General features: G+C 38.5%; 1 protein-coding gene across 1 annotated transcript; it reads left to right on the top strand.

Moving 5' to 3' along the window:
* Positions 1 to 79: 79 nt before the first annotated feature.
* Positions 80 to 25205, top strand: GTF2H2C (GTF2H2 family member C). Its single transcript, XM_032336044.1, has 16 exons — positions 80 to 818; positions 3391 to 3474; positions 4122 to 4199; positions 4521 to 4557; positions 4974 to 5060; positions 7433 to 7483; positions 7809 to 7863; positions 12063 to 12168; positions 13383 to 13473; positions 13640 to 13727; positions 14579 to 14686; positions 16051 to 16114; positions 18981 to 19084; positions 19618 to 19720; positions 22078 to 22117; positions 24613 to 25205. Exons 2-16 carry the CDS (start codon positions 3419 to 3421, stop codon positions 24730 to 24732), a joined length of 1188 nt encoding a protein of 395 aa, XP_032191935.1. The 5' UTR covers positions 80 to 818; positions 3391 to 3418; the 3' UTR covers positions 24733 to 25205.
* The last annotated feature ends 2517 nt before the right edge of the window (positions 25206 to 27722 follow it).

Genomic DNA, 27722 nt, shown 5'->3' with positions numbered 1-27722 from the left:
GAGCCGCCAGCCGCCTTCAGCTGCCATCACTCAACCCATCTTTCTCATTCAGTCCCAGAAACACATGAATGTGTTTCCACCTCCAGGCGGTAGCTCTTGCAGTTCCCTTCGCCTCAGGAGATCTTGATTGCCCTAGCTGTAACTATGGTTAACTCCCTTCCTCATTCGGTCAGGGCTCGACTGTCTTCTCAGTGAGGACTCCTCTGACTTGCACTCTGCTAAGCTGGTACCATTTTCCCATTCCATGCTTAATTTTTCTCTATTTGCACTATCACCATTTGATACAGTATGTTTTTCTCGATAAATGTATTCATAGAAGAATTCCACGGGGGGCAGGGATTAATCTTTAATTGCTATTTACTCAGTGCTTAGAACTGTATCAGGCCCAGAGCAGGTGCTCAATAATACTTCTTGCAGGAACAGGGCAGCAGAGCAGCCCCAGAAAACTGTTGCACGGCAAGGTTCTGGCTTAGTTGCTGCTGCTGCATTCAGAATACACCAAATTCAAGCTCCTAAAATCCCGGTCCGACGGCTACCCGGCCGAGGAGACATCACTTTTCCTGCCTTTCTGTGAATAACGGCTGAGAGTGGGGCAAGAGGCTCCTCCTCGCACCCTAAGTCAGCTCCTGGAACGCCCCTTCCCGAGCCCTTTGCAGTCGCGACCGATGCTCTCATCAACCGGAACGTTTGTGCGTCGCCGCCGCGCTCGGGGGAAGGACTTCGGCAGAGGCCTCCGCGCAGACTGGGCGGAGCTTCCGGGTAGAGCGGCGTCCTACGAGACCCGTGAGTGCGCGGGTAGAGGTCCTCGCGGAGCCAAGGTGGGAACAGACGGTCTGGGGAGCGCGGCAGCAAGGAGGGGCCTTCGCGGCCCGGCGGGAGGGTTGGGGGGCGGAGGCTGAAGGGCTTCGACCAGCAGGTTGTGGATGGAGGGTGGGAGGGAGCGTGTGGAGGGGGAGGACGGCAGCTTCCGTCCTGTACCTGCACAGAAGCATCTAGGGCTGCAGTCCAGGGCAGGGCTCTCCCTCCCTAAAGCAGAATGCGAGTTTTGGGAATTGTGGTCTTGAGTTCGAGTTTAACTTGCCTCCAGCCGTGTGACCTCGAGAGAGTTACCAGCGTTTTAAACCTCGAGTTCCATGTATGAAAAAGGACAGTGATCACCCATGCCTCGTAGTGTGGCAGGGTAATGTGTGAATAAAAGCTTCATAAATTGCGATGTTTGGTGCAGATCTCGTTTGTTTGCAGCAGCATTCTGAGTTCGTGTGACAGGAATCACACTGACAGGCTTGTGCTAGGCAAAGTGGCTTTTCTGGAGTTGGAGCCTCGGATCTTCTGGAGATAACAGACCTAAGACGTCGCCAAGTACAGCTTTCTCTAGGATGCATAGCCTTCTTCTCCGTTAATAACATCCATGATAAACTTCCAGTTTCCCCTGGAACGTCAGTAGTTACGGGATCATAAAACCTCTGTCCTATCCCTGTAATTTCCCAGTGCAGACAGCTCTACTTAGGAAGTCCTTGGATGTAGTGAGCCAGAAGTATTCCTCTTTGCAGCTTCTGTTCTTTAGTTCTCACTGCGTTTCTGAACTTCCAGAAAAATTAAAAGTAGTAAACTAAGAATAAAATAGCGGTTTAAATATTGGTATGATGGATGGCCGTAGTGACTTGTAAGAATTTGAGTTTAAAAACATGAATACTATGTAAGCTTTGATTTTTGTAATTCACAGTGAGTACAGAAACTTTCATGTAGGATCAAAAACTTCATTTAATCACCATATCCTCTGCCTGCAGTCATCATTAAATTTACAAGCACTAGCCCAGGGCATTGAAATAATACAAATGTTAGAATTCTGAGTCATTTGTCATTGCTTCAGGCACTCTACCGAAGTATGCTGAAGTAGATCACCAGATTTCCTGAAACCAATAGATCTCTTCCTATGCCCGGGAATGGTTTGTCAATTCAGTGAGAGGCATACAGAACTTTAGCAAATAATACCTGATGATAGCAGGTGCCACAGAAAGCAGTGATACCATTAAAGCAGTCTCCAATTTGTCAGTAGATGTTCATTTCAGAAGTCCATGATAAGTCAGTTCTCTAGATTTTAAAATACATTTTTCTGTAGAAAACCATGATATAAGTGGAAGTGTAAGGTCTTGCTTATGGTCCTTATTACAGAAATTAATTTTTGCTCCTGTCAGTGAGGGGATTTGTTTGCCTTAATGTCTTCTTAGCCCTTAGGATTCCTTTGATCATATATGGAAGAAGGAAGCCAAAGGAAGTGGGAGCATAGGATGGGGAGGGATATACCATTTGGGAAGATGGAAGTGTAGATGTGACTAGAATGTTTATTACTTGGCTGTGGTTAGTAGATTTCCCCCACCACCATTTTCATCCCCGATTATTAAAAAAATTCATGTTCACATGAAAATACAGAAAGTAATAAAGCAAAAAACCAGTTAACCTTCATCTAGATGAAACTGTGTCCTATTTATTGAGTTACTAAACATTTCCTTTTTTTTAATAGTTGAGAGCATAATAAACATTTAATATTTTGTCCTTTTTTGAATTATGAGCCATAAGCTTTTACCATTTATAAATAATACATTTCATTTTAAAACTCATGATTAGATGGGGCACCTAGCTGGCTTAGTCAGTAGAGCATGTGACTCTTGGTATCCACCTTATGAGTTTGAGTGCCACTTTACCATAGAGCTTACTTAGAGATTTTTTTTAAAAGATTTTGTTTGTTTATTTAACACAGATCATAAGCAAGCGTAGAGGCAAACAGAGAGAGGGGGAAGCAGGCTCCCCGCAGAGCAGAGAACCCAATGCAGGACTTGATCCCAGGACCCTGAGATCATGACCTGAGCCAAAAGCAGAGCCTTAACCCACTGAGCCACCCAGGAGCCCCAGAGTTTGTTTTTTTTTTTTTTTTTTTTAATAAGAAAATTCACACATATACAAAGGTAGACAGGTAGTAGAGTGAAGCACCATCATCCATCACTCAGCTATAATAATAACCATCATTTGTAGCTAATCTTGTTTCATCTGTACCTTCTCTCACTTCCCATAATTCTGTGGTCTTATCCCATGATGATAATGGATTTTTGTTTTTAAAATTTTTAGAAAGATGCTTATCTCTCTCTCTCGGTGCCAAACTCGTGTGTGAACATTTGTATTTTTTCTTACGGATGGGAAAAAGAGTTCCATGAGGATTTTGTTCAGTATTTTCATTCAGCAATGATTATTAAATAAATAGCAAAGAACTGGATGACCTTGCATTCTTTGTTTTTTACTTTGTATGTTTGCTTCGCTCTCTTTACTTTTCACATTTAAATGTATGAATTTGGTGCCAAATATTCTTAGAAAATTCACACTCAGTGGTTTTTACAGGATATTGAATAATACATTAAAGGAAAAAATGGATGAAGAACCTGAAAGAACTAAGCGATGGGAAGGAGGCTATGAAAGGACATGGTGAGTAGGGCATTATTTCTCCCTTCTCTTTTACACCTTGTTTCTTGCTGTTCTTTACAGCTTTGTCTCTCTTCTCGTTCAGTGATTGGTTTTTAAAATTTATTGAAGTGTGTTTAACGCATGTTAAAATTCACCTGTTCCCAACTTAAAATTCATCGGTTTTTTCGATTTATTGAGTTGTGCAATCACCACCGTAAATCAGTTTTAGAAAATTTTCACCGCCCCATTAAGATCCTTCATGCCTATTTGCGATTAATTTCATTCCTGTCTCTAGCCAGAGGCAACTACTAATCTACTTTTTGTCTCCATGCATTTGCCTTTTTGGATATTTCATGTAAATGTAATCATAGAATATGTGATCAGTATTGTCTCACTGCTTTCATATAACAGTATTTTCAAGGTTGATCCATGTTGTAGCAAGGATCAGTAATTCATTCCTTTTTATTACCGGATAGCATTATATTGTATACCATGTTTTCATTCTTGCATTCACCAGTTGATGGACTTTTAGACTGATTACACTTTTTGGCTTTTATGAGTAATGCAGGTATGAACATTCATGTGCAGATCTCTGTGTGAATATATGTTTTCATTTATTTTGAGTTAATAAATTGTTAGCTTTTCAAACAAGTAAATATTGCTTTTAGGGAGATTCTTAAAGAAGATGAATCGGGATCACTTAAAGCTACGATAGAAGACATTCTCTTCAAAGCAAAGAGAAAAAGGTATGTAAAATTTTGTGTGTTACAAAAGATTAAGTAGATTCCTTTAAGCCTTTCTGTCCACCTATACCCACTCCTCAGTACTTCATTTCAGCTGTATTCTAGGGAAACTGACCTTTAAACTCTTGAGTAAGGGGAAAGAACCAGCAACATAGCACCTCAGAAGGGAAATGGGTCTTCAGGAACTGTCCAAAAATGCCTGTAATTATGTGGACCACATAAGTTAATAATTTGCTTCACTAAAAAATGCAGGCAGTTGAAAAGTTGTATTTTGGGGGGTGTAACAGAGGACATTCCATTAAAATGTTTACATAATTTTAACAGAGTATTTGAGCACCATGGACAAGTTCGACTTGGAATGGTATGTTGACCTTTTTTTTCTTTACCAATACAGAGCTAGTTGGGTTAGAGAAACATTCTGTCATGACAGAATTAACAGTAGTAAGACAATAAATGTTTTAGACGAATATAAGAAAAAGTATGTGTAGAGGGGCGCCTGGGTGGCTCAGAGCCTCTGTCTTCAGCTCAGGTCATGATCCCAGGGTACTGGTATCGAGCCCCGTGTCAGGCTCTCTGCCCAGCAAGGAGCCTGTTTCCCTCCCTCTCTCTCTGCCTGCCTCTCTGCCTGCTTGTGATCTCTTGTCTGTCAAATAAAGAAAAAAATCTTAAAAAAAAAAAAAAAAGTATGTGTAGAATATGTAAATACTAAATGCCATTTTTACTTCTGGGCCAAAAATTTATTTGAAAATTGTTATATTTGTGGTTTATATTTGGTAGATGCGTCATCTTTATGTGGTAGTAGATGGATCAAGAACAATGGAAGACCAAGACTTAAAGCCAAATAGACTGACTTGTACTTTAAAGGTATTGTAAAACCATTTTAATTTATACTAAATGTGAAAAAGGACACTGAATTGGAAGAAAAAAATTTTTTTTTACTCTAAGGTCTTTATTAAAACATAATTCATATACCATAAAGTTAATTTACTTAAAATATACTGTTACAGGTTTTTTAATATTACAATAGTTGTGCAACATTATTACCACAGTCAATTTTAGAGCATTTTTATCATTACGAAGAGAAAACCCAGGGGTGCCTGACTGGCTCAGAGGAGTATGAGACTCTTGATCTCAGGATTGTGAATTTGAGCCCCACGTTGGGTATAGACATTACTTAAATAAATAAAACTTTTTAAAAAGGGGGGGGTGGTAGAAAAACAAACACAAAAATTTTCTGTAGTTTTGCCAAACAGTATTCCATTGTGTACAACTTTGGGTTGTTTCCACTTTTGGGGGCCATTATGAATAATGCTGCTGGGAACCTCTGTGAATAGGTTTTTGTGTGGATCATGTTTTCCCTTCTAAAGCTTGATTTTAGACTGGGTAGTTCAGGGTACTGAACTTTTCTACTTTTCTGTGGCCTAAAAGTAGCCCCCGGGGTGAAATGGTGTGCACCAAAGGGGTGAGGCTCAGCTTGGGTGGTGTGCGGACTCTGTTGGATTTACAGGGCTTCGTTTCATCTTCTGAGATTATATTAACCATCCTGTATCTTGTTTAACTAACTGGGCAGGAGAGGGAGGAAATAATGCATTTCCATGAGGCGATTCCAGCCTTTGAACTCTTTACCTCAATTAAGTGGAAGCTTGGGTTCTTCTCTTCTAAAAAGGAAGGTCAGTTCTTTATTTCTTTCCCTATTCATTCATAACAGAGGAGGAAAAAGATAAGAATACTCATTCTCTTCACTTCTTTCCAAAAGCAAGAGTATTAGTAGAAGTTCTCAGGATTTTTTTCAGTGGTGAATGGGGCTTCAGAGGAGTAGGATGAGGTAGAAACTGAGTCCTACAGCTGGACTGCATTCTGCTCCAGAATCCTCTGCTCCTTTCCGGGTACTTCGTGGACACGAGTTTGTAGAATTTATTAGATTATATTTGTCTTTTATCTTCTCTGTTGGTGAATGTGTGTATTTACTGCAGTATTGATCAACTCTCCACAGTTGAATGTCTGCAGCATTCTCCCTTTAACATGCTCCAGTTGGAGTGTTATTTTCACAACTACTTTTTCAAGGTCCACCATAACCTCTAGGAGGTGAAATTCAACTCCTTTTTAAGTTTAATAGCAACTGAAATAGTTGACCACTTCTTCCTTCCTCAAAGGCATTCTTCTTTTGTTTTTTGTTTGTGTGGTGGGTTGGTTGGTTTGTTTTGTTTTAAGTAATCTCTACCCCTGATGTGGGCCTCAGACTCAGGACCCTGTGACCAAGATTCGCACCCTGTAAGGACCGAACTAGCTAGGCGCCCCACACATCCTTCTCTTGACTTTGGTCACATATAGTCTCTGTTTCTTCTTAGGCTCCTCTCTCCCACTATAGAATGCCAGAATGCCCTAGGACTTGGTCATAGTTCTTTCTGTCTACCCTCTACCCTTGGGTAAATATTACACATTCCCATGAAGAAATTTTCTTAAAGAATGCACTTTTTTGAGTTAATACAAACTATAACTAATTAGAAGTTTCATCACATTATTTTGGAAAATGAACAAACGGCTAATTATTTATGCTCTTAATTTCTGTCCTCTCTCCCCAGTCATGGTCTTGCTTTGTCAATCAGTTACCCCTTTTCATTGTCTTTGGACTTACTCAGATCTTTCCCCCCAGTTCAGAAACACATTCAGATTATTCCTAATTTATCAAAACCCATCCTCGTTTCTGCTCATTCTCTCGTTTCTGGCTTCATTGGAGCTTTCCATGTTTAGATTATTTCTATCTCATAAGTCCAGATGATTCCATCTTTTATTTATCTTTTCTTTTTATTTTTTGAAGATTTATTTATTAGCGCGCACATGCCAGGGAGTGGTGTAGGGACAAACAGAATCTCCAGCAGACTTCCCACTGAGCCTGGAACCTGACTTGGGGCTTAATCTCATGACCCTGAGATCACCACCTGAGCTGAAATCAAGAGTCAGACCCTTAACCAACTAAGCCACCCAGTGCCCTGGTTCCATCTGTTAAACCCATTTCATCACTTACATTTTAAATTCACTTTTATTTAATATTGTGATTTTTATTTATTTGAATGTTCTTAAATTTATTTTTGTTTATTTAATATTTTTACTAAACATATTTAAAATCTATGAGCCTAAAAATCATGAGAATTAATGCTTGATAAGTGGGTTTCACAGAACATGTTCTGTGTGGTTATTATTTTGCCCTTATCTAATATTTGTGTTTCTTTAAACAGTTATTGGAATACTTCGTAGAAGAATATTTTGATCAAAATCCTATTAGTCAGGTATGTAGATAAGTGATGGAATTCAGAATTAGATTCCTGCTATTACTGCCAATTCTAATTTATTTTTAAAACTTTGGACATACGTTCTGTGAATTACTGTGTGACCCAGATTTTGTAACAGTTTCTGGTACACTTACCAGTGACAAGACAGTTCTAAAAGTTAAATAATGTACAGTGAACTCACAGCTAAATTTCTGTCAAAAGCATGAGAAAAAGTTTCTCATATGTTACTTACGCCTTTTGTAATTACTAATTTATTTTCATTATGTACATTCTTATGAAGAAGAAATAATTTGTTAATAATCATTTTTGTTTTTATTTTGAGATTGGAATAATTGTAACAAAGAGTAAAAGAGCTGAAAAACTGACTGAACTCTCAGGTATGCATAAAATTACCTTTATAGAACTCAAGGACTTGGCTTTATTTACTCAACCTTGTAACCCTGTGCAGAAGGTTGGCTAATAAGTAAAATGGAGACTTCTTTTATTCTATCCATGTGAAACTCTTAATGACCTGTCCATTAAATCCTCCATTAAACTCTTGGTATCTAAGATGAACTGTTTTAAATTGAGTTCTGTACGGTAATGAATACTACTGCAATGAATGTAAATGTTTATATAAGACTTACAGATTCTTATCCTGAAAGTATTAAGATAAAATTATTGTAACAACTCCAAAAATCCACTTACTCTTAAAATTAATTTTTTAAAAGTTAAACCTCTAAGGAACAAAGGGTTTAAAAATTGAGTTGCAGTTATTGTTAATAATTCAATTTTTCTTCTTACAAGACATGCCTAACTGAATTTTATTCTCTTATAAGATAGTGCAGTGGTGGGGGTGGGGGGAGGGATAGAGTCGCTGGTTTGTGAACATTAGGGAGGGTATGTGCTATGGGGAGTGCTGTGAAATGTGTAAGCCTGATGATTCACAGACCTGTATCCCTGAAGCAAATAGTACATTACATGTTAATTAAAAAAAAAAAAAAAGGTAGTGCAGGTTTTATTTTCTTTGGTATATGTGCTGTAACAAATTCACATCACTGATTCTGTTTTAATGTCTCCAAACTATGCTATCCTTTTAATGTGTTTCTCATCCTTTCATCCTTACCAATACAGATGAATGTGAAATAATGTATTTTTGTCATTAATTAATAGTTTTTCACTATGGCAGTGAGGAGTGACATGTATGTTAGCCTGGAGTGATCAAGAAATTCAGTTATGAGTAACTAAAAAATATCTCAAACTGGCTTTAGCACACAAGGGAAATTATTGACTCACATCTAAAGGAGGGCTGATTTCACACATAGTAGTTTCCAGGGTTCCTAGTTCTGTTTGACCTCATTTTCTGAAGGATTTCTGCAAGGTGAAAAGATGTCTGTTACTAGCCCCAAGTCTGCATATCCCTCATAGTCAGTAGCTTCAGCACAAGTCCCAGAGAGGTCTCCAAATGACCCTGCTTCTGACCTGCCCACCCGTGAGCAGAATGACCCAGAGTGCAGTATTGTGTTGGTAGGCCTGAATTACGTGCCTGTACCTGGAGCAGGATGATTTGAAGCAGGGGGAGCAGCTGGTTGGTTATACTGAGAGGACAGGTTGGTTTCCCCAAGGAAAGGACATAGGACCAACCGTCTTGCACCCTTCTCACGTTCAGAGTAGTTTTCTGTGGGTGCAGGGAAGTCATATGTATAGGGATGAAAGTCCTCTAGGTGTTTTGATAGGCCTTTGGACAGCACCCGTTGTCTCTCTGATCAGAATCACTGCTGTAAACCACACTGACAGTAAACTAATTCACCTTTTTCCTATGCTCACAATACAGTAGGATATGAACACACTCTTTCGTATGGCATAGTAGAAAGAGAAGTGGGTAGAGAGCCAGGAGATGTAGGTTTAAGTGATGGTGCTGCTGTAGGGTAGGTAGTTGTCTTAGGCAAATCTTTTAACTTGTTAGATTCATTTCTTACTTATGAAATGACATATTTGGACTTAGTGAGGTACTTCTTGTTTCTAAAATTTTTTGATTCTGAGACTAAATACTTGAAATATGTATTAAATAATGGCAGATATTTTAAAACTTACTCAGATAAATAAGAACGTGAAGAAGTTATACGTAGATGAATGGACAAAGATGACAGATAATTCATACCAGAATACAAAGAGAAATTAAATAGCTATTAAAAAAGAAATTTTAGGGGGGCCTGGGTGGCTCAATGGGTTAAAGCCTCTGCCTTTGGCTCAGGTCATGATCCCGGGATCCTGGGATTGAGCCCCACATCGGGCTCTCTGCTTGCTGGGGAGCCTGCTTCCTCCTCTCTCTCTGCCTGCCTCTCTGCCTACTTGTGATCTCTCTCTGTCAAATAAATAAATAAACTCTCTTAAAAAAAAAAGAAATTTTAGGTTGTTGTGGGGAAGGGACTAGGGAGAGGGTGGTTGGGTTATGGACATTGGGGAGGGTTTGTGCTATGGGAAGTGCTGTGCAGTGTGTAAACCTGGCGATTCACAGACCTGTACCCCTGGGGCTAATAATACATTATATGTTAATTAAAAAAAAAAAAAAAAACAGTTAAGGGGCACCTGGATGGCTCAGTGGGTTAAAGCCTCAGCCTTTGGCTCAGGTCATGATCCCAGGGTTCTGGGATCGAGCCCTGCATTGGGCTCTCTGCTTGGCAGGGAACCTGCTTCTGCCTCCCTCACTCTGCCTGCCTCTCTGCCTACTTGTGGTCTCTGTCTGTTAAATAAATAAATAAAATCTTTGGGGCGCCTGGGTGGCTCAGTGAGTTAAGCCGCTGCCTTCGGCTCAGGTCATGATCTCAGGGTCCTGGGATCGAGCCCAGCATTGGGCTCTCTGCTCAGCAGGAAGCCTGCTGCCTCCTCTCTCTCTGCCTGCCTGTCTGCCTGCTTGTGATCTCTCTCTGTCAAATAAATAAATAAAATCTTAAACAACAACAACAAAAATTTAAATAAATAAATAAATAAATAAATAAAATCTTTTAAAAAAAGGAGTTAAAAAAATAATTAAAAAAAAAAAAGAAATTTTAGTCAAACAAGTGATCGAAAATCAAAACCACTCAGTATTTTATTACTTTATATACTTTAAATGAACAAAATGAAGTTTAAAAAGCAGTATATTACTTACGGAACCATGGAAAAACTGGTACCTATAGTGTTGGTAGACTGATTAATTTATTTAACATTTTTGGGAAAAGATAGAAAAATGGTTGTTCCTTGGAATTTATACTTAAGAAACATTATGAAAGAAGAAAAAAACCTCATTCTACAAATACGCTCTTTGTAACAGTAGTGACAAATTGGGAAGAAGTGTTCAATAGTGTGGAGGTAATTTGATGAATTACCTGATCAAATCAATTTCATGATATTTTGATTTTCATTAATTAATATGAAGACAGTGTTGAAATAGAAGAAAATGTTTGAAGAATACCATATGTCATTGATTCTGAGATTCCATCATTTGTAAGATACTTTTATTTTATGAGCCATCAAGAAGGAAGCATTCTAGCAGTTAAAATTTGTTACAGTGCTAGATGATATATATAAATTGTTCACACCAAAAAATGTATTGTTTGGTGTGAGAAAATAGCAATAGACAATCTTTTCAGATGTTATTTTGGTAACAGAAGAAAATACAGCTGTTTTTATTTGCAGAAATCTTCCTTTCTTAGGTCTTCTAAAGCTCTTTTTTTAATCCCCTGAAGAAAAATAGGGAATTTTTCTTTTATCAATGAATTTTTTTCACTAGTAATAAATTTATACCTCACTGCTCTGTTCCTTGCCTTTCTACATAAAAATAGAACCTTTTGCATTAATAACCTTTTGTAGAAACACTTGAAGTGGCAGTGAGACTAAGCATGAATAGCACAAAAAAGTACATGATGCATTTGGAAAAAGGCCGCGGTAGCCATTCGTAGGTTCACGTGGGAGCAGTGATGTCTGCGTCACAGGTGCTCCTTGGCTGCCAATGATTGGAAGATGCAGCATGACTTCAGAGATGTGAAAATGTTTGAGTCTTAAAATTAAAAAGTTTTGCACTTTAAGTTAATAATATTTAAAATATGTGCTAATAGGGTACCTGGCTGGCTCAGTCAGTAGAGCATGCAACTCTTGGTCTCAGGGTCATGAGTTCAAGCCTCACATTAAAAAAAAAATGTGGGGGCACCTGGGTGGTTCATTCGTTAAGTGTCTGCCTTTGGCTCGGGTTATGGTCCCAGGGTCCTGGGATTGAGCACTGCATCCGGCTCCCTGCTCGGCGAGAAGCCTGTTTCTCCCTCTCCCACTCCCCCTGCTTGTGCTCCCTCTTTTGCTGTGTCTCTCTCTGTCAAATAAATTTTTAAAAAACCCAAAATCTTTAAAAAAAAAATGTGTGCCAGTTCATGGAAACTTTTTTATTTTGTCTTTTCTGTATGAAGTAAAAGTTGATACAACAAATGCCTCTGGTAAAAGTGCAACTTGTTAAAAATGTAAATCAAAGGGATTCTGTTCTTTAACAACATAAGTTTGGGGAGAAACAAATTTCTGTAATGTATAGATAAAATGTTATGAGTAGATTATTCTATTTCTATTTTAGGAAACCCAAGGAAACATATAACATCTTTGAAGAAAGCTGTAGATATGACCTGCCATGGAGAACCATCTCTCTATAACTCCTTAAGCATGGCTATGCAAACTCTAAAGTTGGTATTTCAAATTTTTTATTTATAATTGGTGTCCAGTTGTTTTGAATGAATTGAGATGATAATGTATTGATATGTATCTTCCTAAGATGAGCAGTAATGAAACCATTAAGAGAAATATGTAATCTCATTTATGATGTTTAGTGTGGTGTCCGCTTGTAGTTTTTATTTTACGTTTGAGTTGGTAAGATAGATCTTAGAGGTTTTAGAAAAATACAGTTAAAACTGTAGCAATATTAGTATAAAAGGAAATGTTGATGGAAAAATATTTTGTTAAAAATTATGAAATTATGAAATGTATATGAAATGTAATGTGCATAATAGTTTTGAGTTTGTTGTACGTTTATTGACTTTTCTTACTTTGTAGTACATCTGCAAATTAGTAGCATGCTTTTCCAGCAACTTCAGATATCTGGGAGGTTGTTAAGACCCTAATGGAAATATTCTGTTAGTGCTAGCACATATATTTTATCCCTGGAAGTCTGTCGTGACTTTTATACCTTTGTATAATAGGCATTTTTCTAGTTTTGAAGTAGGTGAGAAGGAGCTAACACCCGCATTAGAGGTACGCTCAAGAGCAGCATCCACAAATGAAATCCGAGGGCCCAGCAATGCAGACAGAAGCAGGAAAGTGTAAATAGCTGATAAAATTGCTCCAAAAAGCATAGATACCTTTTAGATAGGGGAAAACAGTTCATTGTGTCTTCAAGTCCTTTAAATTATCATATAATTAAATGATACACAGAAATTAATGTTTATGAATATTATCACTCTGAATCACCATGAGGTTAAATTATACCCTTTAAAAAAGAAGCATGCTACTTTTGTCAAGCCACACCTTAAAGTTGATCCATATGGTATTGTCATACTTTTCCAGTGTACACTTTAGAGTTTGCACAGAATGAATCTACTGGTTTGTAGGCTTCATGATGTCAGAAACCTTGTTCATTCTTGCTTATTACTCTATTCCTAGAACCTAAAAGAGTATTCAGTAAATATTTATGGAAACAGTAAATAAATCAGTTTTTTGTGTAGCTAATTTTAGAAAAATTTACATTAACATGTTTAGAATATACCCAGTTCATTCCTTTGCAATGTTAAAACAAATGAGATACTCTGTAGTCTAAACACATAAACCACATGGACTATTTTGTCTGGGTAAAGTCTTTATTAATTAGTTATACCTAATGGGAATATATTTTATCTTTCTGTAGACACATGCCTGGACATACAAGTAGAGAAGTCCTAATCATCTTTAGCAGCCTCACAACTTGTGATCCATCTAATATCTATGATCTAATCAAGGTAGAACCACTACATTTTTTCATAATCAAAACCAGAGTCATAACTCTAAAGAGAATTCTGTAGTGAATTTATTACTAGTTTTCAGAAAATTCTGTTTTTCAAGTATGTTAATTTTTGCATTTTTTTTCTTCCCCCAAAACCCTTCATTTACACGGATTTTATGAAGACCCTAAAGGCAGCTAAAATAAGAGTGTCTGTTATTGGATTGTCTGCAGAGGTTCGGGTTTGCACTGTACTTGCTCGTGAAACTGGTGGTATATATCTAGATTCCTCAGTATTTATTCATAATTACTATGTAAGAAGTAACAAATTATTAATTAGGATGTTTTCATCTACTTTTAAGGTACTGAATTTAAGTCACTTCATGGCCTGAAATCCATAATATGGATTGTCATCTTAAATGTGTCATTGCTTCTATAAGATATCATCTCAAAATGCAGGGACTTTACAGTAATTATGTCAGTGTTTAGAGGAAGCATTATAAGTCTTGAAACACTAGAGGGGAGCCTGGGTGGCTCAGTGGGTTAAAGCTTCTGCCTTCGGCTCAGGTCATGATCCCAGGGTCCGGGGATCAAGCCCCAAATTGGGCTCTCTGCTCAGCGGGAAGCCTGCTTCTCTTCCTCTCTCTTCCTGCCTCTCTGCCTACTTGTGATCTCTGTCTGTCAAATAAATAAATAAAATCTTAAAAAAAAAAAAAAAGAAACACTAGAAATTTCACTAATACATAACACTTTGTAAAGATCTTACAACTTGGCTTTAATTATATTGTGATTATAATTATTCCTGGAGAAGTTAGTTTAGAGATGTCATTTAAGTGAGGTTTTTGAAAAATGATAATTTAACCTAAATACTTACTTTGAAAATATACATTTTCAAGTGGTAAAACTTTTACAGAATTGCATAGGAATTACAATTGAGGGGCATCTGGCTGGCTCAGTCAAAAGGGCATGTGGCTGTTGATCTCGGGTTTTGAGTTTGAGCCCCACCTTGGGTATAGAGATTACTTAGAATAAAATCTTAAAAAAAAAAAAAAAAGAAAAGAAACTATGATTGGTACCTATGCCTGGAATGCTAATTTTTTTCCTTTTACTTTTCATCTGATTAGGCACATACCATGTTATTTTAGATGAAAGCCATTACAAAGAATTGCTGACACATCATGTTAGTCCTCCACCTGCTAGCTCAAGTTCTGAATGTTCACTTATTCGCATGGGTAAGTGTTTATGTTATTTTAAAATGGATATTTAGGGGTGCGTGGGTGGCTTAGTCAGTTAAGTGTCTGACATGGGCTCAGGTCATGATCTCGAAGTCCTGGGATTGAGCCCCTCATTGGGCTCTGTGCTCAATGGGGGGTCTGTTTGTCCTCTGTCTGCCCTTCCTGCTCTTGCTCTTTCTGTCTCTCCCTCAAATAAGTAAGATCTTTAAAAATTAATAAAATAAAATAGATATTTGTTTATTATTAAACATTTATTTGAGGCATGCCTGGGTGGCTCAGTCATTAAGCATCTGCCTTTGGCTCAGGTCATGATCCCTGGGTCCTGGGATGGAGTCCCACATCGGGCTCCCTGCTCAGCAGGAAGCCTGCTTCTCCCTCTCCCACTCCCTCTGCTTGTGTTCCCTCTCTCCCTGTGTCTCTCTCTGTCAAATAAATAAATAAAATCTTTACTAAAAAAAAAAAAGACTTATTTGAGAGAGAGTGTGTGCATGTGCAAGCCACAGGGAGGGACAGAGAGAAGAAAAGAGAATCTTGAGCAGAGTGTGCTGAACGTGGAACCAGGTGTGGGCTCAATCTCATAACTCTGAGATCACGACCTGAGCCCAGATCTAGAGTTAGATGTTTAACTGACTGAGCCACCCATGTACCCTTACTTACTTGTTTTGATATGTAGATAGACTTAACATTTTTCTGTAATGAAATCTTTTTTTTATGGTTTTTGTTTTTCTTGGATGTATTTTCAATTTAAAAATATGTATGGAAGACAGACTGCATGAGTTTAGGCATTCCAGGATTTTAAACATAGAAGTATATTCTTACGTAAAATGAAAGTGGGCAGGGCCCCTGGGTGGCTCAGTGGGTTAAAGCCTCTGCCTTCAGCTCAGATCATGATCCCAGGGTCCTGGGAGCTCAGCGGGGAGCCTGCTTTCCCCTCTCTCTCTGCCTGCCTCTCTGCCTACTTGTGATCTCTGTCAAATAAATAAAATCTTTAAAAAATAATAATAATAAAATGAAAGTGGACAACTATGTAATAGATTCCTCCATTATGTCTGAAGTATTTAAAACTTACAAACATTTTCTTTTTAAAAGCAGTATGTGTTGTCATTAAATTAGATAATTATAAACTTTAGAATCTGCAACCATATGTGCAGACAGAACTTTGCCCCACATTCTCTACTTTTAATTTTTCTCATGACCTGGAATTACAGTCAGCTTGGCCATACTGTAATAAATCTGAAAGGCAGGAGAGAGAACTTTTGTATAACTCTGTGGGTTCTCTGGTAGGAACATTTTTAGGTTCCTAGTCCTAGAATTTTGCTGTTTGCTTGAAAAAAGAAAGTAATACATTTTCTTCTCTGAAGGATTTCCTCAGCATACCATTGCTTCTCTGTCTGATCAAGATGCAAAACCCTCTTTCAGCATGGCGTAAGTAAAAACCTTGAAACTGTCAGTGATTATGTTTTGACATTTTAAATTCTTTCCTATAAGTTATAAATAAAAGAACATAAACTGAGTTATGTGCACTTGCAGTGCAGTGGCTTTCGTAAAAGGGTACCGTCTTCATAGCTGTAACAAGGGTGAGGACTATCTCTGTTTACTCCTGCGGAGTAATCTTCAGGATCTGTTACTAAGTAAAACAGCAGGTTAGAGAAAAGTGTATTGTATGCTGCTACTCATCTAAGATGACGGTGGGCATTTCACTGGATATACATACTTGTTTATGGGGCGCCTGGGTGGCTCAGTGGGTTAAGCCTCTGCCTTAGGCTCAGGTCATGGTCTCAGGGTCCTGGGATCGAGGCCCGCATCAGGCTGTCTGCTCGTCGGGGAGCCTACTTCCCCCTCTCTCTCTGCCTGCCTCTCTGCCTACTTGTGATCTCTGTCTGTCAAATAAATAAATAAAATGTTAAAAAAAAAAAAAAGTAACAGAAATAAAAAGTAAAAACTAAACAAATGTTTACCTGGGCAGTGTGTGGAGAAAGGCAAAGGGATGGCTCCTAGGCCTTTTTGAACATACTGTGTTTTAACTTCAGAGCTTTTTATTTTTGTAATTATAAAACTAAAAGCAATTTTTCAAAATCACAAATAAGAGTTGTGTCTTCAGCTATAAAGGTACAATAGGGACTGAATGTATTGTCCTCCCTCCTACCAGAAAACCAGACAAAATATATGAAACAATGATTTTCAGATGTGGACAACAAGCAGCGCAGGAAGGGAAGCAAATGAGGTGTGGGCCCTGTGAGTGCCGCTTACTGCCTCGAGAGAATTTCTAGGCTGCAGTACAGGGAAGGAAAACCCATGCAGAGCCTGGAGGTCTTGGTCAGGTGAAGACACCAAGTTCAGAGTTGGGGGAGGCTAAATGGGTGTAGTTTTCCAGGCACAGTGCTAGAAAGTAAAGAGATGTACAGAGAGCTCTCTAGATTGCAGAGACTTCCCCATGAGTTATCAGCAGAGTTATGATCAGCACATTCGTGTGGGAGCCACTAGAGGCCCAGGAAAGAACTCCTGATGAGGAGCAGGCAGCATAGTTGTAGGAGCCCACATGGGGCAGGAAACTCTTCATGGTCCTACCAGTGTGGAGGGATATCTTAACAATGGGCTCTGAATAGAGTCCACAGAAATGGAACCAAATTAACCCTAGACTAACAGCTGTTCTGGACAGCCTGATGAACTCTAAAGCAAGTTTTGAACAGTTCAAACTATTTTTTTTTAAAGATTTTATTTATTTATTTGACAGAGAGAGGTCACAAGTAGGCAGAGAGGCAGGCACGGAGAGAGAGGAGGAAGCAGGCTCCCCGCTGAGCAGAGAGCCCGATGCGGGACTCGATCTCAGGACCCTTAGATCATGACCTGAGCCGAAGGCAGCGGCTTAACCCACTGAGCCACCCAGGCGCCCCCAGTTCAAACTATTTCCAAGTTACTTTACTGTATTCTAGAAAAAGCCCCAACATATTATTTGCATTACCAAAAAATCCGGCATCTGAAACAGAAAAATTCATAATGTCTGGCAGCCAATTAAAAATGACCAGGCATGACATGAAAAAAATATGAAATCTTGCATTTGCAACAACATGGATGGAAATAAGTCAATCAGAGAAAGACAATTATCATATGATCTCACTAATATGTGGAATTTTAAAAACAAGGCAGAGGATCATAGGGGAAGAGAGGAGCAAATGAAACGAGAAAACCAGAGAGGGAGACAAACTAAGAGACTCTTAATCTCAGGAATCAAACTGAGAGTTGCTGGAGGGGAGGGGGATGGGAAAGATGGGGTGACTGGGTGATGGACATTGAGGAGGATATGTGCTATGGTGAGTACTGTGTATTGTGTAAGAGTGATGAATCTGTACCCCTCAAATAATACATTATATGTTAAAAATAAATTAAAAAAAGAATTATGCTACCAAAATAAATAGATAAGTTGGACATTAAATTTAAGAATATGCATTTATCAGATGAAAAAACTTAGCCCACAAAGACACCTATGATAATGTAACTGAGAAGTGGTTAGTACCCCACCCACAAAAAATGACCAGGCATGCAAAGAAATAGGAAAATAGGACCCATAACAAAGAGAGATTCATGGAACAGAAACATACTTAGAAACAACACAGTTAGGGGCGCCTGGGTGGCTCAGTGAGTTAAGACGCTGCCTTCGGCTCGGGTCATGATCTCAGGATCCTGGGATCGAGCCCCGCATCGGGCTCTCTGCTCAGCGGGGAGCCTGCTTCCTCCTCTCTCTGCCTGCCTCTCTGCCTGCTTGTGATCTCTCTCTGTCAAATAAATAAATAAAATCTTTAAAAAAAAAAAAAAAGAAAAGAAACAACACAGTTAATGGAATTAGTAGACAAAGTATTAAAACAGCTATTACATAAAGGACCAAAATCAAAGTTTTAGAGACGAATACAGGGTCTGAAATGAAAAATGTACTGGATGGAACTAATAGCAGATGAGCCCTCAAGAAGAAAAAAAATGAGTGAATTCAAAGACATTAATGCAACACACCTGACGGGCTCAGTCAGGAGAGCATGCAGCTCTTGATCTTGGGGTTGTGAGTTCCAGCCCCACGTTGGATGTGCAGATTACTTAAAAACAAAAACCACCCCCCCCGCAAAAACAGACATTAATATACGCTATTCAAAACAGAAATGCAGAGAGAAAAGAAGAAAACCTTGGCTTAAATGAACTATGAAACAGCTTCAAGATTTTAAAATCAAGGTAGTGTACTTCGTTTTGCTGTAACCATTCCCATCTTTCTGTACCACTTTAAAAGTACTGTTTCCTCCCACAGGCACTTGGATAGCAACACTGAGCCAGGACTTACATTAGGAGGATACTTCTGCCCACAGTGTCGGGCCAAGTACTGTGAGCTTCCAGTTGAATGTAAAATCTGTGGTAAGAAACTAGCTGTTCTCTATCCAGTAAATTAATCTTGAATAACTTCTTATCTATGTAGCTCTTAAAGTAACTGTAAATATTAAGGATTCCTCTTTTTACAGAGGGCCCAGTACTCCATTTCTAAGTATAAACATGACATTCCAGGAGTTTTCTGATTCTCCCTATGAAAGGAGTCTGTTCTTCAAAGGCTTTGCAGTAGATCCAGGAGACATCTTTGCAGCTCTTAACCTTTGTAAAATATATGTAAAGACAATGAGGAATTAAAGTAATTGCATTGAAAAAAAAAAAAAGTAATTGCATTGTAGAAATTTCATTTTTAAGTAAGCAAATAGCCAAGAGAGGTCACACGATTAATGACAGAAAACAGACTCCATCCTGGAATCTCCTTTTTAAGGTGATCTGTAAATGAAGAAATGAGTACCAGCAAACCTAAAAAAACCTTGAAAATATTTAGCCTATCATTTGACATTTCAGCCATTGTCTTAACGAGGTTTGGGCTATTAAACATGGTTCTCTGCTTTGTTTGTTAGGTCTCACTTTGGTGTCTGCTCCACATTTGGCTCGGTCCTACCATCATTTATTTCCTTTGGATGCCTTTCAAGAAATTCCTCTAGAAGAACATAATGGAGAAAAGTATATGAGTGTTGATTAATCTATATCTGTTATATGTGGTAGAGTAATGTTTGAATGCGTTGTTATTACATTAAAAAAATAGTCCTGTTAACTTGGGCAAGATTACTTCTAAAATGGAAAATGAGATGGTAGAATGCCTTGGTTCTGACTGAAATGAGTCATTATTAAACAGATATGGATCTCCAGAAATCTATTAATTTCCCTAAGCCCATCTCTGAATAGTAAGTATGGTATATTTTGAAAAATCAGCTCTCTAAAACAACAAAAAAATTCCCAGTTTGCAACCTTAGCTGATTTTCATGGTATAAAACCAGAGGGTTTATCCAGAAGGTCTAGTATTGAATAATAAGAAAAATAGAGAAAAGATCATATGAAGAGTAGGGAAGAAATAGTTAAAGGACATTTTCTGCTATGGGAGGACAGAACTTGAAAGGGACTCTCAGGAGTCTTAACAGAGAAAATAGACCCATGCTAGAGTTTATCATTGTGCAATTTTAGAATAAGCAGCAAAAAACTAAACATTTCTGATGAGGGCAAATTAGGTCACATAATCTGGAATTAAAATTATTTTGCTTCTCAATAATACTGGATGCTGCCAGAGAGCAAGATTTCCTTCAACATGTGGACAGTTGTTACCAACTTAAATGACATACCTAGCAAACCTATCAATTAAATGTTGGGTAGAGGACCGTCTGGGTGGCTCAGTCAGTTGAGCGTCTGCCTTTGGCTCAGGTCATGATGTCAGGGTCCTGGGATCTGTCCCACATCAGGTTCTCTGCTCAGTGCAAGCCTGCTTCTCCCTCTGCCTGTGCCCCACCCCCACTGTTCATGCTTGCTCTCTGTCTCAAATAAATAAATAAAACCTTTTAAAAACTTAAAAAAAAAAATAAATGTAGGTAGAATAAAGACATTTTCAGACTTGTGAGGCTTCAAAAAGAGACTTTCCGGGGAAGCTGTGGAAGTGATGATTCAGAGGAACTGAGAAAGAGAATGACCGGAAGAGAATAGGAATATTGTTCTAGTTCAAATGTGTCTAAAGAAAGCCCTAGGATGATGATAAGGGGAGATTCCAGAATAACACTTTTGTGTCACATGTCAAAATAGTCCAGTTTGGAGAAGGTTAGAATGTTCCAGGAGAGAGGTCACCAAGAGGGCGAAAACTGGAATTCCTGATGTGGGTGAATGTAGAGAGGACATTTAGATTTTTCAGGGAAAAGTTGAGGCTGTGTTGGTGGTAATTATATAGAAAACTAACCTTGTGGACAACAATATAGTTATTAACTCCAGGAAAAAAATATTTTGAAGATTGGAAGAGTTGTATTATATGGCTTAGATGAGTATGTTTGTTTATTTATTTTTTAAATTCCTCATTTGTCCCTTTTTAAATTTATAAGCCTTTTTTGTTTTTTAAAGATTTTATTTATTTATTTGGCAGACAAGAGATTACAAGTAGGCAGAGAAGCAGGCAGAGAGAGGGGGAAGCAGGCTCCCCGCTGAGCAGAGAGTCCGATGATGCAATGATGCAGGGTTCAATCCCAGGACCCTGAGATCAGGACCTGAGCTGAAGGCAGAGGCTTAACCCACTGAGCCACCCAGACACCGCTGAATATGTTTATATAGTCCTAATAAGCTAAGCATTTAATATTACTCTATTCAAAATTATTGCAGTACATAGAATTGAGAATGACATTACTTATGTGTATGTACATGCTGTGGGATCAAGAGGATTGAAAGAGAATTAAATTCTGATCTTCCTTAGTTAGAGGCTTATAGCCAATGGCAGAAAAACAAGAAATAGCACTGTAAGTGAGGGTAGCTATCAAACAGTTACAAGTTTCGAAAGTTTCGAAAGTGTTTGGGAACTGGAAATGAAGTGGGGTTGGTAAGGAGAGGGCTGCTATATTTTGTATTAAGTTTTGAGAACTTCTAACTCTTAAAACCATTTCTTGAAAATTAAGCTCTTAGCTATCCAGACATGAATTAGCTTCTGTTCTGTGCATCTGGAATGATACTGGCTACCTGCTATTCTCAGGAGAGTTGCAGAATAGTCACTCAGATTATTTTCTGTACGGTGTAATTCCCTCACAGAATCCCAGGAGGGAAAGCATGCTCATATTTAACCTTGATGAAAATAAAATTTAACAGATTTTCTGAAGTAGGATTTTGCTTTCTGAGATGATCTTGCAATATACTGTAGAATTTCTTAAGTTATTGGTATTCTTAATTCTGTTTTTCTCATAAATGTCATGTGTAAAGATAATATGCTTACTAATTACAGGATTCTTGTTACTGAGATTTTGCTACGCTATTTTAAGGAATGCATTCCTAACAAAATGATTCTTAAACTTTCTTTTCAGATTTTGTTATGGATGTCAGGGGGAATTGAAAGACCAACATGTAAGTTCATCTACTTTCTAAATATTAAGTATTGGGATGCCTGGGTGGCTCATTTGGTTAAGCATCTGCCTTTGGCTCAGGTCATGATCCTGGGTCCTGGGATCAAGTTGGAGCCTGGTTCCTCCACCCTGGTACTGCTCCCCCTGCTCGTGCTGTCTCTCTCACTGACAAATAAATAGATAAAATCTTTTTTTTAAAAATAAATAAATAGATAAATATTAAGTATTATGTAAGAAATATTGAGGAAATAACATTAGAAGTTTCTAGTATATTACCGAAAACCAGGCTCCTATCAGGTTATTCCTGATAAATAAACTGATAAATAAATTCCTGATAAAATGGGAGTAAAATGGTTTAAATAGTCTTTGTTATAATTCTGCATTTTCATTTTTCTGTAACAGCATTTTGGTACTTTAAACTGTCTTTAGTTGGCACCTGGGTGGCTCAGTCGGTTGTCTGTGTTCAGCTCAAGTCATGATCCGGGGGTCCTGAGATAGTTCCATGTCAAGACTCCCTGCTCAGCAGGAAGCCTGCTTTTCTGTCTCCCTCTACTCCTCCCTACCCCCTTCTCATGCTCTCTGTCTCTGTCTCTCTCTCTTAAATAAATAAAACCTTAAAAAACAAAACAAAACAAAAACTGGGGCACCTGGGTGGCCCAGTCATTAAGCATCTGCTTTCAGCTCAGGTCATGATCCCAGGGTCCTGAGATGGAGCTCTGCATCAAGCTCTCTGCTCAGAGAGAAGCTTGCTTCTCCCTCTGCTTGTGTTCCCTCTCTTGCTGTCTCTCTCTCCCTGTCACATAAATGAAACCTTAAAACAAACAACCTCCCCTTAAAAAAAAAAATTTAAAAAATTAAAAATCCACTTACCTTTAATTAATAAACAGTCTTTAGTTGGCAAGCTCCCCTCCATTTTGGTTGGAAGTATTAGGAGTTCTTTCTCCATATGGTATTTTCAAGCTCTTTCACAGTTTGTTCTGAAGTTGTTGCTAAAGGCGGCCACAGGTCAAAGGCTGTTCCCCCATTGTCCCAGTGAGAAAAAATCTTTTAAATTTTTGAAGGGGACCAGTTTGAATGTATACACTTATGTAAAGATGCAAATAAGACAGCTGTCTAGTTTTAAGTTTTTATGAATTTATGTGTTCATATTTAAAACTATGCTTTATGCCCTGTATGAAATATTAGTTGGGAGGATTGCTTGCTTATTCTACTCTCACAATTCATAAAACGATTTTATTAAGTTTTACATCCTTCTTGGACATCAGTAGCTTCATCCTTACTAGAGCCACCTTTGAATCACTTGACAGTTTGTTTTTTTAAAAGATTTTACTTTTTTGTCAGAGTGAGAGAGGGAGCACAGCACGGGGAGGAGCAGGCAGAGGGAGAAGCAGGCTCCTTGCTGAGCAAGGAATCCATACAGACCTGAGTTAAAGGCAGTGGCTTAACCATTTAACCTACTGAGCCATCCAGGCATTCCTCACTTGACAGTTTTTAAAAACACTTTGTCTTGGGGCACCTGATGGCTCAGATGGTTAAGCACCACCGCCCCATCCCCCTACCCCGCATCGGGCTCCCTGCTCATTGGGCCCTGCTCAACGGGGAGTCTGCTTCCCCTCTCTATCTGCCTGCCTTGGGATCTCTCTCTCTCTCTACCAAATAAATTTAAGCATAAATAAATAAATAAAAGTCGTTGAAAACACTTTGTCTTTATTTCTGTGCCTTTTGAGATGTAATAATTTTTTTTTTAAGATTTTATTTATTTATTTGAGAGAGACAGTGAGAGAGAGTATGAGTGAGGAGATGGTCAGAGGGAGAAGCAGACTCCCCATGGAGCTGGGAGCCCAATGTGGGACTCGATCACGGGACTCTGGGATCATGACCTGAGCCAAAGGCAGTCGTCCAACCAATTGAGCCACCCAGGCATCCCTTGAGATGTAATAATTTTTAACCTGTTTATAATGCTGCCTTGGAAATTTCACCCCAAGGCATAAGTATCCATATATGTAATATTGATGGAATAATGGATTTTTTTTGTCTTAAATTTGTTTTTTCCATATTCTTTAATAGTTAAATAAAAGAGGAATATAACTTGTTTGGTTGTGAGGTCATTCCCTAGCAATAACTAAATCTGTGTTAAATATTTATGATTTTCTTTGTAATCAAATCAGAGGAATGATCTAAGCATTTGAAAGTAGTACTAATTTCAAGCTTAGGTGTCTTCCCCAGTAGTTACTTAAAACGAAGTAATTAAGAATGTTTTACAATACAAGAAACTTTAAGGAGTCGAGACAAAGTAATTTTCTCATTTGTAAGGAATGGGTTTTTTTGAAAAATAATCACCTTACATTGGAGAATAGTATATTGAAAGTAATAAAGTAGGCAGATGGGTAGGGAAAATTGATAGAGATCTAAAAGAGCAAAGCAGTTTGAATGTCTTCTAGCTGTTCTGTACTTCTGGAAACTGCTGTCTAAATTTTATTTTCTTTTTCTCTGCAGGTCTATGTTTGTGCTGTGTGCCAAAATGTTTTCTGTGTGGACTGTGATGTTTTTGTCCACGACTCTCTTCATTGTTGTCCTGGCTGTATTCATAAGATTCCAACTTCTTCAAGTATTTGATTCTAGCATATGGTACACATTATACGTGTTAAAAGGACATTTGCAATTGTTAATAAAGTGATTCTTCAGAAGAAACTCCAGTTAAAATGTGAAGAGCCGTTTGAAAGGAAAATCTGACTTAAGAAACTTTTTGCTAAGAAAATGTAGGATTGGGCGCCTAACTTGGTCATTTGGAAGAGCATGAGACTCTTGATCTCAGGGTTATGAGTTCGAGCGCCACGATGAATTAATTGCTTAAAGGTAAAATAAACTTAAAGGGGAGGAGGGGAGAAAAAGAAAATGTAGAATTTTATTAAATTTTAAAATTTGTGTCCTGTCACAGAAGTGCCCAGAATTCACTCATTTTTGTTTTCTATTGTTTTGAGTTACAGTGTTTTCAAAGTCTTACACATTATGGTATCTACGTTACTTACAATGATTAAATTGATGTGATAATTTCATTGCTTTATAATTAAAGTAAATACAGAATCTCTAATTTATTTTTATTCAGTTTTAGTGTAAACAAAATTAAGTATAAATGTGAATTCAGAGGTGCCTGGATGGCTCAGTCAGTTAAGCGTGTGCCTTTGGCTCCAGTCATGATCCTAGTCCCAAGTCCCACACTGGGCTCCTTGCTCAGTGGGGAGCCTGTTTCTCCTGCATTCTCTCCCCCTGCTTGTGTTCTCTCTCTTTGGCAAATAAATATTTATTATTTGTTAAAAATTTTTGATTTAAATTTATTTTAAAAATCTATTCATTTTAAATTTTATTATTTATTAATAAATGAATTCAGTGTGAGATTAAAATTAAGCAATATTTAGGAAATTATTACTGTTCACCCACCTGAGGGGTCTCTTTGGTCTTAACTAAACAATCATAATATAACTATAGAATTTATGCATCTAGAGCTATTTTATAGCTTTGACCCAAAGGGATCTTTTTAGGTGTACATGTTCAAACTCAAAAGATAACTGTGGCCACACGTGGCATGGGTTGGCTGCTCCAGGGGCTATTAAACAGAAGCACTGGACTGCTGGAAAACCATCAGGCAGTCCCCCTTAGCAGCAGAAGTCCTGTAGCAGTTCATCCAATACAGTTCAAGTGCAAGGTGATGAGATCCTTCTCAGGCCTTAAGGAGCCACTACCTCTTACAACAGTTCCCTAATACAACTTCCAGGGGCCCCACAAGGGACCTGTCAGTTTTAAGAGACCCCATACCCAGAAGAGCCCAAAGCATGAAGTTCCCATCAGGTTATTTATAGTGCATTTAGTCCAGATACAATTTAGTAGCCAGGAGTCATTTTTGCCACAGTAAAGTTGCCTAGAAACCTAGCTGACCTTCCTCCCCTCATCACTTATTATGGTGACATGGTTAGAAAGCGTAACTAACGGGGCATTCTCATGCAGTGAAAGAAAAGTCTTGTTAATCCTTTCATTTTCATATGGTAAGCCTCTTGCATCCTTTGTAATGACTGGTAAAGCATTTTTACTTAGTGGAGCATATTTGATACCACCGTTCTGTGTATTTGATATGTGTGAGACTGGTTTACCTTTCCATTCAGGCTCATGAAGTCAGAGTTGTGTCTGTTGCTGTTAGTCTCAGGTTCATACCTAGGGACTATTTAACTTAATCCTCTCAACTTTGCCACTGTTTTCACCACAGGTTCATACCCAGGGACCATTTAACTTAATCCTCTCAACTTTGTCACTGTTTTCACTGCAAAAACTTAAGTGAGGATGTATGATGAGGCCATGTTTTAGGTTCAGTGTAGAGAGACCAGTATAGGCAGAAGTCTTTACAAGGCATACCCTGTTGAGAGTTACTGAGGTCTCCATAGCAAAGGTATGTTTATTTTAAATCTACAAACTTTAAAATTGAGTTTTGCTACAATATGTATGAGTTTATAATTAACAACTTTTAGTTAGGAACATTGTCAGGAAGACAATGTAATCCTACCTTAGAGAGTTCATTCAGTAAATCTTGACTAGAGCCCAGCAATATGCACCTTCCATAGCACATGCACACACATGCCCAGAGACATAACGTGACCACATGAAAACAGCTCTCTCTCCCTTGAGTCACACTCTCCAAGCCTAGACCCAGTGGTCCTTCATGTGGAAACAGATTTCAGCTATAGGTAACCAGGTAACTACTGTTTTCCTTCCTTTTGTCAGCACAGGTTATCTGTGGTAGGAGATGCCATTAACAAGATCACCTGATCTAGAAGAACCGCCATTGGTGGTCACCTCTTGAAAAGTTACTAGACATACTTTAGAGACATAACCTTACTACCATACATAAAAGGGATATTGTAGAGAAAGTACTGGCTTGTTTAAGATTACAGAAATAGAAATGGTGATCTAAGGGGCACCTGGGTGGCTCAGTGGGTTAAAGCCTCTGCCTTTGGCTCAGGTCATGATCCCAGGGTCCTGGAATCGAGCCCCACATCGGGCTCTCTGCTCGGCAGGGAGCCTGCTTTCCTCTCTCTCTCTGCCTGCTTTTCTGCCTACTTTTGATCTCTGTCAAATAAATGAATAAAATCTTTAAAAAAAAAAAAAAAAAGAAATGGTGATCTAAGAATGTTAGTTCCAGTTTTTAATTTCCCTCTTGGAACTTCACAATATACTACAGTAGTAAAGGAGACTATTTAACATAAGAGATCTTTCTGAGGGGTGCCTGGGTGGTTCAGTGGGTTAAAGCCTCTGCCTTCGGCTCAGGTCATGATTCCAGGGTCCTGGGATCGAGCCCCGCATCGGGCTCTCTGCTTGGCAGGGAGCAGGGAGCCTGCTTCCTCCTCTCTCTCTGCCTGCCTCTCTGCCTACTTGTGATCTCTGTCTGTCAAATAAATAAATAAAATCTTAAAAAAAAAAAAGAGATCTTTCTGAAAGATCTCTCTGAAGAAAAAAAGAGGACATACCACTCTGGACCTTATGAAAATAAAGATTATAATGTGAGTGCTGTGAACAGCTAGCTGGGACAATGAGTGAATGTCAGTGGGCGGAGAACTGCT

Source organism: Mustela erminea, chromosome 3 (assembly GCF_009829155.1).
Source record: "Mustela erminea isolate mMusErm1 chromosome 3, mMusErm1.Pri, whole genome shotgun sequence".
Taxonomy (NCBI): domain Eukaryota; kingdom Metazoa; phylum Chordata; class Mammalia; order Carnivora; family Mustelidae; genus Mustela; species Mustela erminea.
This window is presented reverse-complemented; position numbering and strand designations above follow the sequence as displayed.